The sequence below is a fragment of the Solanum lycopersicum genome, chromosome 4 (assembly GCF_036512215.1).
Source record: "Solanum lycopersicum chromosome 4, SLM_r2.1".
NCBI classification, from domain to species: Eukaryota; Viridiplantae; Streptophyta; class Magnoliopsida; order Solanales; family Solanaceae; genus Solanum; species Solanum lycopersicum.
In genome coordinates, this window is record NC_090803.1 from 40,536,337 (window position 1) to 40,556,792 (window position 20,456).

The following is a 20,456-nucleotide window of genomic DNA, read 5'->3' on the forward strand; positions in this document are numbered from 1 at the left end:
ATATTTTAGCCAACTCATTTTTATTCATATCAAATATGAGCAGGTTGAATAATCACCCATTTTAAAACCGCCCTATATTTGACCCAACTCATCCATTTGCCAGCACTATATACGTGGGTGCAAAGTGTGAATCTCTAATACTAAAAGTTGAGGAGATAGGCATCAAACAATCTTCTATTTTAATTATCATCAGGTAATTTCTAAGTGATTTGCACAAGAATGTGTATGTCATGCGAAAGTATCATCTCACCACCATGACTTAATAGACGTTACCTGAGATGTAAAGTAGCTATAAATCGATATAAGAAGGTTCTTACCTTGAAATGAAGAGCACCATGCATGAGTACCTCTGTATAAAATTTTACAAAATCATTGCCATTTGAACTACAGTAATGAACTTAAAACAATGAAGAAGAAAATTCGTTTTTACATTTATTTGTTTCCAAAAGTAAAATCTGACATTGTAATCTCAATTTGCTTGTTATGATCAGTGGAGGCATGCTGCAGGATCTCTCCCTCCTGATTTTCATTAGCCCACCCTTCATTTTCGACATTGGATGTCCGAGGAGATGCTTGAACACTGTCCTCATTATATTGTGGATAACCGCGTAATAAGTGAACAGGGGAGGTACCACGCAATGGTGTGGTTGGTCTGCTGTTTGCAGGGGTGGTATGTCCTGATAGCCCATGTTTCACCCGTTTTTTCGCTGTATGGTGCCAGCTTCTAAGAGCTGTTGCCACATTATCACCAAAGATGATAGGCTTCATTGATGAACCCATCTACAGAATTTCTCTATATAAGTATATATATATATATATATATATATATAACATTTTCATAATGTAGATCAGAGTACCTACCTGTGTAACTAAGGCATAAAGAGGGAGAGTCACATAGCTGCAATGGACCTGTATGATCACCCTGAATATATATATGCATCAACTTCCATAATGTTTTGACTTGACATAAACTTTAAGAAACAATGAAAGACTTTTGAAATTTTTTATCTGAAACAGGTGAGAGTTTAAAAGTGTAATGTGTCTGTGTTTTTTAGTTGCAAGTGAAACTCACCCCATGGTTAGCCTTATGGCTAGGTCTGCAGCATTCTTATGAAAGCAAGATGGGAAACCAAATTTCCACTGAAAATTTGAAGGAAAAAAAAATATTCAGGACAATATATTTAAATTTCATTCCAAAAGAAAAAAAGGAAAAATGGAAATCCAACTCCTTACCCAACTCCAAAAAAAGAAAGCAACTTGAAACGCATTCTGCCAAACCAAAAAAAAAAATCATTATGAGATTCCAAGTTAGGAGTTTGTACCGATTTTATATACTCTTTTCGTTTATTTTTTTTTAAAAAAAAATTACATAGTTTTTCTTTTCAATTTTGTGATCATCATAAATTAATATATGAAAAAGAAATAATAGATGATTCTTTTTATATATAAATCGATCAACTAAAAATAAAAGTAAGTGAGAGTTTAAAAAAGGGTACCTGAAAGAGTACAAAGTTAATCAAGAATAGGACAAGGGCAGGGCGATTAAACCAGAAAAGATGGTCACCAGTCTCCACCACAGGTACACCTTTTACTATGTCTCCCCTTTCTGAAATCCTTACTCCCATTTCTGTTATGATCATTTGAAGTTTTGTGCCAACTAGCAATATTATCTGCATTTTCATTAATTCAATTTCATTTTATACTTTAGTCAATCATGAACATACTTATTACTCTTATTATTAATGAATTAATAATGAACTTACTACAAGTGGGATAAATGGCACCCAAAGATACGAGTACAATCCTGTCCAATATTAAAAGTAACAACTTTCAATTACATATGCTTTATTCAACTAATTAATAATCCTTTCAATGCCATAACACATAAATATGTGTGGTCCCGATTCACATTTATATCCTCCAATTTTGAGTGCAAATAAGTAGATATTCAAATTTGTAAAAATAAATAAACATACATGTCATACGTGATAATTTGCTTCATACATGTATTATGACACGCAGAACTATATATCTACTTATTTACACTCAAAATTAGAATATATAAATGTGAAATAAGGCCAATTTAATACGTACGATCGGTAGTAGTCAGAAAATATAGCACCGTGAAGAGCCATAATGCAGGACTGCAACATAAATAGTGTTATTATAATTATCATGGTATAGCTTTAATAGTAAAAGAAGAATTGCTTGAGGAAATAAAGAAGGCATAATACATAAATATATCCTTTAATTTGGCTTTAAATTATATTTATGTCTTTTAATTTTGGATATGCACAAGTAGATACTTAAAATTGTACAAAGTCGAACAAATAGGCACACATGTTCTATGTGTCATTTTTTATCCTACGTGGTATCTTACGTGTATTGTGTCATGTATGATTCATGTGTTTATTTATTTAAAAGTTTGATAAGTAAAGTGTATGTTTGTGCATTATAAAAATTGAAGGTCAAGTAAAAATTTAAAGTCAAATTAGGTATTATGCCAATGAAGAAAGATGTAAACCTTATTCCAACAACAACTTTGAAGTCTTTGTCAACTGCTCTGTTAATGTATAATTGAAAATCAAAATTATTTTGATTTTGTGGAGTTAAATGTGCCTGCAGTTAATTACATGGATCCAAAAAAAATAATTATTTTTCAATAGTATCTTGGATATCGTATAATTTCACGTTATATTGGTGCTAGATTGACTTACCATCATGAACCCATGTCTAAGGGTTAAATAGTCAACTTTTGCAACTGATGAGAAGAATTGCCGAAAGAAACAAACCTGTAAATAGAATCACAAAAATATCAGTTTAATGAATCCTTACACAATAATTATTTATGCTACTAGTAATAAATTTTATGATAAATATGGGATATTGTTTGCCCTAGTTTCTTAAGGGTTTTCCTTTTTGTTTCTTTAAAGGAAAATAATAATGTTTTCATATTTGGATAGTTTATTTTTTTTTAACTCTATAAACAGAAATATATAGAAGTTCATTCTTTGAGTTTTGTACGGGGGAGAAACGATTAGACACAAGTATTAACTTCTTATTATTTTGAGTAAATTGTACCGTTATTTTTCTTAATATTTTTTTATATATATTTATACAGTAGATTGCTCATTTCTCTTATGGATATAAATCGATTGACTGAATCACGTTAATTTGTATCTTTCAATATGTTTCTCGTTTATCTTTTTATTCATAATTTTTTGAGGACTTATTTACTCATTCAATCTAATTATTTCAATCATAACAATTATAACGTAATAAAAATAATATTATATTATATATAATGGATGGACTCACTATCGAGAGCAACACGGGGGACTTGCTCCAGAAATGCAAATGCCTACGTCCAAACGAGGTCTCCCTTGCAAATCTGAATCTCTCAGGGTCTGCAACCATCAAATACCAATAAATAAAGTCAACAATAATAATTTTAATTTTCTTTCATTTTGACTTCTCATGATTAATTTTCTTCGTATAATTTTAAATTTCAAAATATATTTTATTTATAATCTTAACGTGTAAACTGCCAAGTTAGAATATAAAATTGTCCAAAGAAAACCAAACAAGTAATGGAAAAATAAGTAAGTCAAACCTCAAAGGGGACCAAACTAGAAAGAGAGCTAGCAATAATAAGTACTCCCTCAGTTTATTTGTAATTGCCATGTTTTTTTAAAAAAAATAAAAAGTCAATTTAATTAATTTCTTAAAATTATATTAATTACATATTATATTAATAGTAGTATAAATTATAAAATTCTTTTATATTTACATCATAAAAATAGTGATATACTAATCGAAATAAACTAAGAATGTACGAATGAAGTGTCGGTCAATTAATTTGGTATTAAAAGGTGCAACTTGCAAATGATTCCCTTTATTCACATTACTTATCCAATAGGCAATAGCTACCACTTGGGGTCCAAGAATATTTAAAAAATAAATAACAATAGACGTGTCCAAACTTTTTAGATATATGTCACATCAATTTGTAGCTAAATTGAAATGTTTGTGGGCTTATTTTTTAATAGCATTTAATATATTTCTATTTTTGAATCAACTCCACCTTAGGTCTAAGGTTCTAAATATCTAATGATTAAGGGGCAGAGTTGTCTTTTCATACTTTTATAGTTTCAAAAATAATGACAGATTTTCTTTTGAGTGTCTTTATACGATAAAATAATTTTTTATCATTTTTGATGATATTTTAATTTAAATTTTTTACATAATATATTTAAAATAAGAAGAGTAAAAGATATTTTAACACATGTGATATAATTTTATTATAAAATTACAAAAGTCCTTTTTTATTTCTTGAATTCTCAAACTAAATTATTAGTTTTTAAATGGAGGGAAGGAATATTATTTACAAGGCTTGAGATGATGTATACTTCTATACTTTAATGACGTAAAATTTCTTAATTAATTTTAAATGACAAATATTCAAATAATATTCAAATTCTTGTATACTAACCGTTGTAGAATTGGTACTCCATTGTTTTTGTTTCATCCTCCCATGCCCTCCATTTTCTCATCTACAAATTAAGATAGAAAATTATTGACCAAAGAAGAGAAAAAGAAAATCATATGGATTAATGACCAAAGATGAATATAGATATATATATATATAAACCTTTAGCCTGCCCAAAGCAAAAGTTGCTATACAGTACAATACATGAGCAACTGCCAATACAAAGATGAAGATATGGAGCTGGTGTATTGCATATGAAGATGCAAATTGCACTTTTCCCTGCATATTTAAAATTAAATTTCATAAGAAACCGCAAAGAAATAAATTTTGATTCTACCTCAAAAATTAATTCAGATAAAAAGTTGTCATCCCTAAATGAATGATGTGAAATACCATCCCTATGTGATCACATACTTTTTATTAGTTAATAATATTCTCAATGATGCCCCTCACATGTAGACCTAATTCCTTTTTATGGATGATTAAACACGTAAAAAATTCTTTTTAAGTTAGGTGGTAGTGAAATTTAATCCTACGACCTCTAATATCATATAAAAATATGATACTTGAGCTTAACTTATCGTATATTGCGTACCTTTGGTAGACAAGGGTCATCATACTCAGACTTGGCATCTTCCTTTGCCATACAAGGATGCCATGAATAACCAACACTCTTGGGGACACATAAGTTAGAAACTGGATCTTGCAACACTGTCAACAACAGTGATAAGAATCCCAACAGCATAAGTTCTGTCCGACACACACACACCAAAAATGTCATGAGTATGATCCATCTTTAAACTATATTATTTTATAATACAAGACTGTATTTTGAATTTACCAGCTTTGATCTTTTCAAGTGCTTCATATAGAGACTTTTTCCGCTTTTCCAGTAACCACTAAAAAAGAAAATGGTTTTCCCAACAATTAATAAGCATATTTTGTTCATATCGATCTAGTAAAAGATTTTGAAATTATATAGTAGGTACCTCTCCAATGTGATGAATAATTTGTTCAATAAAAATAGAAATAGCGAGCAAGATGAAGCAAACCACAGCAATTGCCCACGTAGGGGTTGCCTCCATAGACCGTTCTTTAGCCATCAATTAAATTAACAGGATTATGGAATTAAGTCTATATATAGTGGTGTTGAAGGAAATATATATTTTCTTCCTTTGAAAGAAATATTCCTATATTTAAATAAAAATAGGAATAAGAAGAAGGGGAAATGTCAAATGATGATAAAGAAGAATTGTAGTTGCAAGTTTCAAACAATAAGTCAAGGACAGCGTACGTAATTTTTATGTATGTATAGTAGCTGGTCGCCATAATAATTAATGCAGAAAGAGTCGTATATAGAATGGTTAAGTAGAAAAGTATTTGCATTTAATATTTGTAGGGCATCTCTTTTGACAATTCAACCATTTTCTCTATACATCCACATCCACCTCCAAATACAATTCATTGCATCCCATTTTTTAAGATTTTATTTATATAGAAAATAAATATCTTGTGACTCTTTCAGCGCGTAATTTAGGTTTGAGAGTTCCATGTTCAAAACTTCTTACAAATAAAAGTAAAGAATTTGCCTTCAGAAATCAAATTCATTCATCAAATTTACTAATACAGATTACTTTGTTTTGTGTGGTTTATAACCTAATACATAGGACAGATCTACTCCTTATTCACATAACATTTCTCAATTATTTTTTTATTATTGTAGACTAGGTTAAAATAAGTTTGGAATAAATAAATTGGTCAAAATATGAGCAAAAATTATTTTAGTTTGATATGGATACAGATGAATGAGGAGAAGGGTATACATAGCACCAATGATTGAATGTATATATTGAATAGTTGTAACTTGTATATTTGGAATAAATCAATTAGTCAACTTTTTGAAGAAAGACTGCGCTAAATTGTGGGCGGAGCGGTTCGGAAGACGAAAAATAGTAAGAGAATAAATGTGTGTTTGAAAAAAAAATTGGTAATGGCAAAGGTTTAATGCAACGTGTAAAATATCAAATCGATCAAAAATTGAATATCAAAAAAATCTTATTAAATTATTTAATTAATAGATTTTTAATAATTTACAACAAAAAATATATTAAATTATTAGTTTGATCTTAAACTTTAATAGTAATTCATTGAGTAAATCAATAATTTAGCAAGACTAGTGATCAATAATTTATACCTTAAATTTAAAAATATGGAGTACTAATATTAGTAACTAACTAGTTACTGTTACAAAATCAAGCTTATAAGACTAAAATCATAAAGAGAAAAAGACAAGAGTATTGTTAGGTAGTGGAGCCTGATTAATTTTAGGTTTTCCTATTTATTCTCTATTTTAGATTTTTCTATTTATTCTCTATTTTAGGCTTTCCTATTTATCCTCTGTAACCAAAAATACTCTGATTTATTAATATAAATATACCTCACTGCCGTGGAAGTTTACTCACGGGGTGTTACCACGAAATATTGGGTTCTCTCTCTCTCTAGATTTCTCATCTTGAAAGTTCTTGTGTTCTTCATTCATCCAGTGTGTGTGCGTGAATTCGATCATAACAACTGTATCAGAGCCAAGGAGATTCAACACGATCACTGAAGATGGATAGTTCGAAGCTTTAAATCGAGAAGTTTGATGGATCCGATTTCAGTTTTTGGAAGATGCAGATCGAAGATTATTTGTACCAGAAATATCTTCACGAACCGTTGACCGGGGTGAAGCCGGAATCCATGACGGAGGAGAAGTGGAAATTCAAGGATCGCCAGGCTCTAGGGTTGATCCGGTTGACTTTGTCAAGAAACGTGGCGTTCAACATCGTGAAGGAGAAGACTACGTCCGGTCTGTTAAAGGCACTGTCAAACATGTATGAAAAATCATCGGCTATGAACAAGGTATATTTGATGCGTAGATTGTTCAATTTACAGATGTCTGAGAATGGATCCGTTTCTGATCATATAAACGAGTTCAATATGATTGTGAGTCAACTCAATTCTGTGGATATTAATTTCGAAGATGAAATTAAGGCGTTGATTTTGATGTCATCTCTGCCCGAGTCTTGGGATACTGTTGTTGCTGCGATTAGCAGTTCCCGTGGATCTGAAAAACTAAAATTTGATGAAATTCGTGATGTTGTTCTTAGCGAAAGTATTCACAAACGAGAAGTGGGAGATTCATCAGACAGTTCTCTCAGCGTTGATCGAAGGGAGAGAAGCAAGATGAAAGGCCAAAATCAACATGGTCGATCAAAATCAAAGAATCGAGAAAAATCCCTGAACAGATCAAACGTGACTTGTTGGAACTGTGGAGAAAAAGGGTACTTTCGGACGAACTATACAAAGCCAAAGAAGAAACAGAATCAGAAATTTGGAGATGACAATGATTCTGTAAATTCAGCAGAGGACATTGGGGATGCTCTAATCCTTAGTGTGAACAGCCCGGTTGAATAATGGATTTTAGATTCTGGTGCATCTTTCCATTCATCTCCAAGCAAGAAGTTGTTCCAAAATTTCAAATCTGGAAATTTTTGAAAAGTATATCTTGCTGACAATAAAGCCTTAGAGATTGAAGGAAAGGGGGATGTTTGCATAAAGACCACCTCGGGAAACCAATGGACATTGGAGGGTGTCAGATATATTCCTGGATCAAGAAAAATCTGATCTCTGTTGGTCAGTTGGATAGCACGGGATATGCTGCAGGGTTTGGGAAAGGTCCGTGGAAGATCGTGAAAGGTGTTATGGTAGTATCTCGTGGCACCAAATCTGGAACCTTGTACACCACTGCAGGGTGTATAAACATGGCCGCTGTTGCTGAAGGTGCTTCCGATTCATGTTTGTGGCACAACAGACTTGGACACATGAGTGCTAAAGGAATGAAGATACTGGTTGCAAAAGGAGCATTAGAGGGTCTGATGTCTGTTGATATGGGTCTTTGCGAGAGCTGTGTTATGGAAAACAGAAAAGAATAAGCTTCACAAAGACTCCTAGAGAGCCAAAGAAAGTGCGGTTGGAAATGGTCCATACAGATGTTTGGGGACCATCTCCAGTATCATCACTTGGAGGATCCAGATTCTATGTTATCTTCATTGATGATTTCAGCAGGAAGGTATGGGTTTACTTCTTGAAGCATAAGTCAGATGTGTTTGCAACTTTCAAGAAGTGGAAAGCTGAAGTTGAGAATCAGACCAGTTTGAAAGTCAAATGCCTAAGGTCTGACAATGGAGGAGAGTATGAAAAATCAGAGCTCAAGGCATTCTATGCAGCTGAGGGAATTAGATTGATGAGAACAGTTCCTGGTAAGGCAAGGCAGAATGGAATTGCTGATAGGATGAACAGAACATTGAATGAGCGTGCAAGGAGTATGAAGATACAATGTGGGCTGCCCAAAACACTTTGGGTGGATGCTGTGAGCACAACTGCATACTTGATCAACAGGGGACCATCAGTTCCTTTAGGGTTCAAGATTCCAGAGAAGGTGTGGACAGGAAAAGAACTCAAGTACTCACACTTGAGGACTTTTGGTTGCACTGCTTATGTTCATGTTGATCCAGAAAAGAGAGACAAGCTTGATGCCAAGGCTGTGAAGTGTTACTTCATAGGCTATGGTTCTGATTTGTTTGGTTACATGTTTTGGGATGACAAGAACAAAAAGATCCTGAGACATTGTGACGTGACATTTGATGAGTCTGTCCTGTACAAGGACAGAGAGCAGAAGGTTCTAGAGATTGCAAAGCAAGTGGGAGTTGAGGTTGAGTTGGTAAAGAGTAACCCCATAGATGTCGAAGCAAATACTCAACTAACTCCTACTGAAGAATCTGAAGTGGAGCAAGTTACACCTGAGCAGGTGTTAAGGAGATCATCCAGATCCATCAGGGCACCAGATAGGTATTCACCTTCATTACATTATCTATTGCTGACTGATGAGGGGGAACTAAAGTCTTTTGATGAGGCCCTACAGGTGGATGATTCGATCAAGTGGGAGCAAGCCATGGATGATGAGATGAGATCACTTGAGAAGAACGACACATGGGTGTTGATTGAGTTACCTGTAGGGAAGAGAGCTTTGTTAAACAAGTGGGTGTTCAGAATCAAGACTGAACCAGATGGCAAAAGAAGGTTCAAGGCTCGTTTAGTGGTTAAAGGATATTCACAAAGGAAAGGTATTGATTATGCTGAAGTATTTTCTCTTGTTGTGAAGTTAACCTCTATTCGAATTCTGTTGAGTATTGTTGCATCGGAGAATTTGCATCTAGAGCAAATGGATGTAAAAACAGCATTTTTACATGGAGATATGGACAAAGAGATCTATATGCAACAACCGAAAGGATTTGTGGTTCCAGGCAAGGAACACATGGTGTGCAAGCTCACCAGAAGCTTGTATGGACTAAAGCAAGCACCAAGGTAGTGGTACAAGAAATTTGACTCCTTCATGACCAAGAGTGAATTCTGTAAAGCTGAAAAAGATCCTTGTTGTTACTTCAAGAAATACACTGATTCATATGTCTTTCTACTCTTGTATGTGGATGATATGTTGATTGCAGGATCTAGTATGAGGGATATTAACAATCTGAACACAAGGTTGTCTGCAACATTTGAGATGAAAGATTTGGGTCCAGCGAAGCAGATTTTGGGGATGAAGATTTCTCGGGATAGATCTGTTGGCACTTTAAATCTATCTCAGGATTTGTACATTGAGAAGGTGCTGAGCAGATTCAGGGTTAATGATGCTAAAACGAGGACTACTCCATTGGCAAATCACTTTAAATTGTCAAAGGAGCAGTGCCCCAAGACTGCCGAGGAGCGTGATCAGATGACACTTGTTCCATATGCTTCAACATTTAATAGTTTGATGTATGTTATAGTCTGCAGTGGACCTGATATAGCACATGCAGTGGGAGTTGTTAGCAGATACATGATGAACCCTGGGAAAGAGCATTGGGAAGCTGTGAAGTGGCTTCTAAGATATCTAAGAGGTACATCCAGTACTTCACTTTGTTTTGGCAAAGGCAATGTGACTCTACAGGGTTTTGTGGATGCTGATCTTGGTGGGGATGTTGACTCGAGCAAGAGTACATCCGGGTACATTTACACCATAGGTGGAACAGCAGTGAGTTGGATGTCCAGGCTTCAGAAGTGTGTTTCTGTTTCATCTACTGAAGCTGAGTATGTGACAATAGCCGAAACTGGGAAAGAGATGATATGACTGGCAGATTATCTTGAGGAATTACGCAAGAAGAAGAGTGAGAAGATTCTTTACTCAGATAGACAGAGTGTCATACAGTTGGTGAAAAATTCAGTCTATCATTCGAAGACAAAGCACATCAGAAGGCGATACCATTTCACTCGCAGGGCAGTGGAGGATGGTGATATGTGCTTCGAGAAGATAGAGGGTGCAAAGAACCCGACAGACATGTTGACGAAATGTGTTGATGTTGGGAAACTGAGGTTATATAAAACCTCGGTTGGTCTTCTGTAGTTGTTGCTATAGATGTTGCGGTGCGGTAAAGATGTTGATGATGAAGAATTTTTTTTTTGAGAATGTATTTTTTGAATGATTGAGTTAGTCTTCAAGTGGGAGAATTGTTAGGTAGTGGAGCTTGATTAATTTTAGGCTTTCCTATTTATTCTCTATTTTAGGCTTTCCTATTTATTCTCTGTAACCAAAAATACTCTGATTTATTAATATAAATATATCTCACCGCCATGGAAGTTTACTCACGGGGTGTTACCACGAAATATTGGGTTTTCTCTCTCTCTCTCTCTCTCTCTCTCTCTCTCTCTAGATTTCTCATCTCTTTCTCTTGAAAGTTCTTGTGTTCTTCATTCATCTAGTGTGTGTGCGTGAATTCGATCCTAACAAGTATAAGATAGAGGACTTTTTTTCTTATTCAAGTGTATGTAAGTTTCATCTGTATATCATACAATAGTGAATGATCAACCATATTTATAGGTTGAGAAATCACTCCAAAAGTCACCATATTAGTGAATGATCAACCATATTTATAGGTTGAGAAATCACTCCAAAAGTCACCATATTAAGAATCATAATAAATAGATACATTCTTATCCAAAAAGGTTCATGAAACCTAGTGAATATGGATGGTTGTTCATGTACTAACTTTATGGACTATCCACTAATTCAATGGATTTATAGCACTCCCCCTTGAATGTCCATAGATAATGTGCATCGTTAAAACCTTATTAGGAAAACCCTGTGGGAAAAAATTCTAGTGAAGAAAAAAACGTACACATATCTTTTAATACACACTATTTGATGCCTCATGAAAACCTTGCCAAGAAAACTCAGTGGGAAAAAAACCTTCATCAAGGGAAAAAGAGTGCAATGCGTATTATACCCCCCCTGATTAAAACATTACTTAATTTCTTGTGATGATATATCTAATCTTCATACATTGTGGTTGATATATTCTTTTTCAAAGAAATAACACACATTTTCTGAATATGGTGTGTCATTTATCTCAACCAGACACACTTTCGACTTGCTTCATGGAGGGCTTTTATTTCTGCATAGCAACATTTGCTTCATTGATCGGCAGGATATTATTGTGCACTTAAGAATATAATTAATTTATTATAATAATAATACAAATCATTACCTTACTTATTTGAGCACATTAAATTAAATGACTTGTAATTGCTATATAGTTCAAGATATAATTTAATACTTCCTAAATATAGATATAGATACATATTATCATATTAAATTCAAAAATTTAAATTTTATTTATCATAAATTATTTTCCAATTTTAAAATGGATAATATAGAATATTAAACAAAAATAGAAAAGAAGATGTGGTGTTGTCAAGGATAACATTAAATACTTATTTTTAAAACTACATAATTGAAGGCCCGTTTACAGGCCTAATATAATCAATTATCCTACATTTTTAATATTCTTATACCTAAATTCACATATTATTATAGTTTTTAAAATTTTCTAGCATTTAAAAAAATTACAAAAATTCCTATCAGATACATTTCTCTCCTTTGTTAGATACATAACTATCTCCTCTCGAATACATACACATTCTCTCTCGAATACATCTTCATCCTTCTTCAATACATCTCTATCGTCTCTTGGATACATATCTCTCCTCTCAGGTACATCCATATTCCCTCTTAAGTATAGCTCTCTCCTGTCAGATCATCCGTGAGCTATGTGTCACGACCCAAAACGAGTCGTGAGTGGCACCCACCCTTAACCTACTAGGTGAGCGAACCAACAAATCTAAACCCCAACATTTACCAATAGTTCAACAATAATAAACAAAATATAATGTGGAAGACCCAGAACTTATTAATATAACCAAATAAATAACCGTCTAAAGTTTATCAATTATTATCCCGAAAATCTGGAAGTCATCACATCAAGAACATCTATCCTCAAATTATCAAATCTAAGAGTATTTAAGAAAACGAAACAAGTAAAAAGATGGTCCATGTCCGAAATTCGAAGACATCAAGACGTGAAGGAGAGAATCCAACACGAGCTAGAACCAATAGCTCACCCCGAACTCTGATGTGCTGAAGACTGGCTAGAGCTGAGGGCGAGTCGAAGTCGATGGCACGCTTGCTGCACTCCACAAAATGACAAAGAAGAGAATACAAGTAGGGGTCAGTACAAGGAACACGTACTGAGTAGGTATCATCGGCCAACTCGAAATAGAAAAATAATATATATATCGAATAATAATATAAAATCAACTACAATACTTAACAGGTGACAAGGAACAAACACATGAACCATTGACAACAACACCATAATAGGTACACCATCAATCACCATATTAAGCACACCTATGAGGACTCATGCCTCCGCTCCATACTCATTTGGGAATTAGGTTCTTTGAATTTGAGTATATTAAGATAATTCAGGATTTCCTTCCTTTTAATGTTATCGTGTCGGAACGTGACACTCCGATTCCATATACCGTGTCGGAACGTGACACTCCGATCCCATATGCTGTGTTGGAACGTGACACTCCGATCCAAGAATCTCATTATTTTATTTTAGTAAGCCTTCTTTATTCAAGGCGTCAGTTTAATAGATAGGGTTCAAGATTAGAAATCCAATAGTCTCCTTATATTAGACCAACCACAAACCACACAACCAAACATTCAACCACACAATCAAGTATATAGGAGATTTTACAACATCACTCAATACATATCGATCGCTATCAAGAGCTTATCTAACACATAGAAATAAACCATAACCTACCTCCACCGAAGAACCGAAACCAAGCAAGCTACCTCTCCAATGCCTTTACCTTCCTCAGTGCCTATGAATCTTCTCGATCTGAAGTCTAAGTCGCTTGCTTTCTTCTTCCTTTCCCTCTCTCTCACTCGTTCTCCTCTCTGCTCTTTCTTTTCTTTTTTATTTTTCTTCTACAGATTCCTTTTACCCTAATTATCATATCATCAATTTTATAAAAATATATGATAAAAGTAACCCACCATTTATTTCCCTACTATCTACTTTAACCCCCAACTAAATAAATTATTAAACTTACCCCACTAATTTCGTAACTATAAACATGAATAGTCCGTAACACCCCTTTAAAATTTAGCGGAAGTCTGACAACGTGTGGGGTTACGCAGATTGTGACGGTCCGTCGTACCTGTGACGGTCCGTCCTGCAGGTCCGTCACGAAGTTCAGAGAATTAGTCCCAATGGCGTTACGCAGATTGTGACGGTCCGTCGTACCTGTGACGGTCCGTCCTGCAGGTCCGTCACAAAGTTCAGAGAATTAGTCCCAGTACCCAGATTCCAAGAGTTGAAGTGTTTTGGAACGAAGACGCTCGACGGACCGTTGTGCCTATGACGGTTCGTTATACTTGCCGTCGAGGGTAGTGAAGGGAGCAGCAGGAGAAATTTCACAAGTATGGGACGACGGAGTCCATGACGATCCGTCGTGACCACGACGATCCGTCACATGGTCCGTCGACCCAGTAAGTATTTACCAGAAACAATTCTACAGCTCAGACCGACTAAATGAGTTGTTACACTATGTGTCTGCAAGTTTCCTGAATGGCAATGTATCATGACCGATGTATCGCATGTCTGCTGATACATCTAAATTTTTTATTTCTACGATTTTTTTTGTAACTTAAAATAAAAGAGTAGAGATATAATGTAATTAACTCTTAAAACAATGAAAATTCTCAGAAGTAATTCAAAAGAATGATGTATTGGTATACTTAATAATATTTTGACTTTTAAATGTACATTTTATTCTTAGTAAGAAGATTTATAATCATATCACATATGACATCTATGGTTTTTTTTAGACCACGAGTTTTGAAAGTAATTTTTCTAAAAAAAAAATAATTTCAAGTCAAATAAACATTATATAAATTGAAATGGAGTGAGTACAAACTTTAGTTAAGTTTTTTTAAAAAACTATTTTGTTGTTTAACAAAAAATTAAAATGAAAATGTTAAACTTTTTTCACAATTATGTTTTATAGTTTTTTTTTCAATATCTAGTCGATTATAATCAAAATTTTGATATAAATAAGGTAATAAAGTAACTTAATTCTAAAATTCAAGTATTGATATTAATTGAGAAAATATTTATTTATAAATTGTAAAGCATTCATAATCTAATATTTAATATGCTTCTTACTCTAAACGAATGACACTAATTTATCATTATACAAGATTGTAAGAAGTAGAAATCAAGACTAAAAAGTGCAACTCACTATTATATGAAGGTCAATCCGTAGTTTATCTATTGTTAAAGTTTTCTAAGTATATGATACATAATACTGTGACAAATTAATTTTACAGTAAACAACTTCAATATAAGATATTACTTAATAATCTTTTTCAAATGTTCATACGACATAAATGCATTGTTTATAATCCAAATTGAAAAAGTTGAATTCCAGAAAAATCTATGCAGCAAGGAAATAGAGAATTGCATTAGATTATGAGTTAAAACATTTCACATTTAACGAATATATAAAATGTTGATATATTTGAAAAGGTTCATCAATCTTCATATATTTTGCAAGTGATATCTATTTTCTACAATATTATCATCTTCTTTTTGTAATATTTGTACCATAAGCTTCCATATGATAAAATATTGATCAATCAATTCGTAAAGATCGATTCAAAGTCTTTCAAATCTCTATTGCTGCAACTTATTTATAATGTGTTTCTAGTTTGCTTTGTCGGTAAATTTTGTGATAAATTTCATTATTGTCTCCGATAATAGAAATACTTCTATATATTTTGGTATTAATATTGAAAGTATTTATTAAAAACTTGATTTCTAACTTACACAACAATAAAAACAATCATGAAATCAAATTTATTTCTATATACAATAACAATTATCATAATGTTATATTCTAAATATTAAAAATATTTATTAATATATTTATTTCTAACTCCACAAAAATAACAACAATCATGAAAGCAATTTTTATTTCTATATATGATAACAATTGACATAATGTTATATTCTAAATTGCATTAATAATCTTTTCTGATTCTACATTCTAAATATCATATCGTAAAAAAAAAATTGAATCTTACCCCACAAAATAATCAATATACTTATTTTTTTTCAAAGTTATTATTTATTTTTTAACTTTTTTCTTCTTCTATATTTCTCACGCCCTTTTCTATTGACATTTTTATTTATTGTTTTTTCTTTATTTTTTAACTATTCATTTTTCTTTAGTTTGTATTTTAATATTTAATATTCCTTAGAATTTGAATATTAATTTTTTCTATTGTCAAATTTTTCATGTCAAATTGTTCATTCTTTTAGTCACGTAAATATAATTTTATATATCCTCAAATTAACTAAAAATATTGATACGTCATTTTAAAGATTATTTTAATAATCAAGATATGAATTTAGTGATCATGTGTTGTAACAAATATTAAAACTATGTTTACGTAATAATTCTTTAACGTATTTTTAGGAAAAAAAATATTAACTATTCAAACACATTTTATTTTAAATTAGTTCAAATTTTCTTTCAAAAACATGTTAGAACAAGCTTAGCATTTATTATTGTTTGTAAAAAGTTAATTAATCTTTATTTTAACACAATTATAAAAATATCTTTATGAGTCAATTTTAAAGTAAAGATATGTATAAAGTCTTCTAGATTTTCATTTTGATAATTAATTATACAATTATTATTTCACCTTTAAATAATATAAAAATTACTACAATGCCATTGTTTAATAGATATTTTCGGTTTAATGAAAATTTCACACACAAAAAAAAAATCTTTAAAAAATGTGAGTCCAAAATAAATGTCAAATCATTAGGATACACATGTCGTTTAAGAAAATATAGTTGGTTGTATTGTTATTATAAATCTATTACCACTTTTTTGATGTTGTAACATAAAAACAAACATTCTAAAGTATTTATGAAATGACAAAATTATCCTTAATTGTTTTCAACTTGACTCTTTTATATAATAGAAAATTTTAAAATTCCAAATTAATTATTGAAGCAATATTGATAACGTTTTATATAATTAACAAAAACAAAGATAATAATATTCCTTGTTTCTCTAGCGGCACAAATCCTAAACTATGTCATCATTATTTATACATGTAATTATCTGATTGATATTTTGTGGAAATATAGTTACAAATAAAAAGGCTAAATTTACTTTTGTTTTAAATTTATGTAAACATAAATTTGTAGTTTGTTAATTTTAGCATCATTATTGGGGTAGTTAAATATGTATTTTTTAAAAGGTGGGAATTTTTTTTTAGATAAAATAAAATGGTAAGATTACGTTGTTTTTTGGGTTTAAAATTAAAATATTTTCAGATTTATATATTTTAAATCTCAATATTTGAATTAATTTTTTAATTAAATATGGATTATGTTTTGAAAGACTCCACCGTGCATAAGTATTCTTCTCATTTACAAAAATTTACAAATTTATAATATTTTTAATTTCAAATTTCAAATTACTTTAGTTAATTCAATATGAATCATGTTTAGAAAAACTCCATCGTACGTGAAATAGTTATTTTAACCACATACTTAGAATTAGTTAGTTAATAATTTTTTATTTCTTTTCTAATTTTATCTTTCTTCTCTATTTTTGTGTAAATTAGAAAGTGTTCTTATCATTTATTTCACTGTTTAAACCAGGGGTAGACCCACATGGTGTTCGCCGGGTGCTCGAGCACCATTAACTTCGTTACGAAATATATATATCTCTGTAGAAATTGATAGGTATTTGTATAAAATTAACATAGAGCATCCAATGAATAAATCATATAGTTGGCCTAATGGTTCTAGGATGGGTACTTAAGACTCTTTTAATGTTGTTGTATAAAGGTTCAAATCTCATTGTTAACACATATTTTTTTTATAGTTTCACTTCAGAGCACCCACAACCTTAAAATTCTAGATCCGCCACTAGTTTAAACTAATAACTTAGTAAATATATTCTTATCATTTATGTTTTTTTTAAAGGAAAAACTACGCAAACTTTAATATACATTTAAATAATATAGCTATAGTTTAATTTTTTTTATGTTACATGACTATAACTATACAGTAAATAACAAATTTAATGGTATATCAATAATCAATTTTTTATATTTAATATAAATAAATCATAAATAGGAATATTATTATTAAACTCATAATTAATTATGTATTCATACCTTCTCTTTCATCAATATCCTTACATTACAATTTTTTTTTGTATTTTCCCTCCAATTCCTTTTAATTTAAGATCCTTTTTGTATGATTGTATAAGTGATTTTTGTGGTTCAATTCATTATACTTATATTTATACTTATATTTGTGGTTCAATCAAATGTCAAATGTTTATATTTAATAATACTTATATGCATAGATAATTACATTGTAATATTAATAAAATGTTGATTTGTGAATACAATTATATTTGGATACATAAGTAATTTATCCAATTTCATTAGGCAATACAAGTATAGTTGGATACATCAATACTATATTCTTATAAATAAATACCTAAATTAACATAAAGCCTCAAGTATTATAGAAAACTTTACAAAAAATAGATCGATGTTTTGTTGGTTTTTTTAATTTTTTATATAGTCGAATACCTACACACTTTGATACATACACATTCTATTGTTTTTCCATTTTCTTCTTTAATAACAGTGTATTCATATTATAGTATATTGATGCATTAATTTTTTTGGTTAACAATAGTGTACCCATTTTCCAAATTGTTGTATTCATGTGCTAAAATTGTACTAATTTACCTTGTTTGATGTATTAATTTGTTAAATTTTTATAAATACATGTATCCTTGATATATTAATACTTTAAGTTTTATAAATAGAAACACCAATTTGAATTCAAAGTATTCATATGCTAATTGTACAAGTAATACATTTTTCTTATTTAGTTATTGTAATTACAACCGTATTAGTGTATAAATAGATAAAAAATAAAACATATGCAAAAATACAACGAGAAAAGACATGAATAAAATTTTATATTCAAAATTTTATGATTACCTTTATGATTAGTATTTAGTGAATGTATTTAGGAATATAAATACAACCTTTTGTATTATGTGAATCAATCATATTTGCATACAATATGTAATTATTAGTTGGTAATTTAATAATGAAAATTTCAGTTATTTAGGAACATAATAAATGGTTGGTACTTGAAAGGATGGTAAAATATCATACCTTATTAAGTGCATTTTATAAATAATAATAATAATACTAACAATAAAATAAAATAAAATAAAATTTAATACAAACATGCAACTAGAAATTGTCATAAAGTGTAGTCATTTATAGTAAATATGTCACGACCCAAAAATGGGTGTGATGGCACTCGTCCTATCCCACCAAGACAAGTCATCCTAAAAACTCAATATCTAACAAAGTGCGGAAGTAAATGACAATCCAACAACAATTTCTATTATGAAACCAAGTCATATTAATTCAATCCCCAAAACCAGGTTGTCACGTGCACAAGCCTCTATTGTAAATATTAGAATTGAAATAAAATAGAAGTCTAAAATGAAGTTGTCTTTCAAGTAAAAACAAAGTCATAAAATGGAGTAGGAAAGTTCACTGAGATGACAAGCAGCTACCTCACAACCCTCCACAAGATGCCTCGAAAACGAAAAGAATGACGGGTATCACGAATATCCGGGCTCGTAACCTACAAAAGTTTGTAGAAGCAAGGGGTGAGTACCAAACCACGCGGTACCCAACAAGCAAACCTCTAAACACAAGTTAAGTGAACAAAATACGACACTCCTTACACCCTATCTAACCTCCACGCTACAGTTTACAGTTTACCAAACACACAACTCAATAACCACACTCTATCAGTTTACACATTCTCAATAACAACTCAACATTCAACAGTCACAAGCTTCACAGAGAAACACTCACAAGATCAGCAAAACACATGTTCAAGTTCATCAATAATAAAATGTGCAATGCCATGAGATGCGATGTCAAGTATAGTGATGCATGTCTTCCCTAACGATACACACCCGCTGTCTCTCAGTCCGGGACCCATGGGGGACATATCAATCCATGCATCGATCGCGGCGCACGACATGACCCTCGATAATAGTAACCATCGCGGCGCGCGATACATCCCTCGAAATATAATATCCATCGCGGCGCGCGCGATACGACCCTCAAAATAGTACATCCTCTTATCACTTAACTCTTATCACAATCATGTCTCAGATACAATGAAAATGACATGCTCAAATGAGAAAAGAGGAGATAACCATTTTAATAACAAACCACAATTTGCAGCAAGGAATACAACACTAACAAATAAGCAGCAAGTCTCCAAATCATTCTCAACACCACACAAGAAAATACAAGAATTTCATACACTTAACAAGAGTTTAGAAATCCACTTACCTTAGCCACTAGAATAATCACTCCGGGACTTGAGTCTTC

At 31.6% G+C, this 20,456-nt stretch overlaps 1 protein-coding gene across 1 annotated transcript; it reads right to left on the reverse strand.

Moving 5' to 3' along the window:
- Window positions 1-432: 432 nt before the first annotated feature.
- MLO1 (powdery mildew resistance protein MLO1) lies at window positions 433-5,574 on the reverse strand. Its single transcript, NM_001247885.1, has 15 exons — window positions 5,479-5,574; window positions 5,331-5,388; window positions 5,085-5,239; window positions 4,652-4,768; window positions 4,493-4,553; window positions 3,319-3,407; window positions 2,718-2,792; window positions 2,525-2,619; window positions 2,095-2,144; window positions 1,764-1,804; window positions 1,497-1,670; window positions 1,234-1,269; window positions 1,073-1,140; window positions 862-922; window positions 433-780 (listed from the first exon to the last, which is right to left on the reverse strand). The coding sequence occupies exons 1-15, from the start codon at window positions 5,572-5,574 to the stop codon at window positions 433-435; spliced, it is 1,524 nt and encodes a 507-aa protein (NP_001234814.1).
- Between the last annotated feature and the right edge of the window lie 14,882 nt (window positions 5,575-20,456).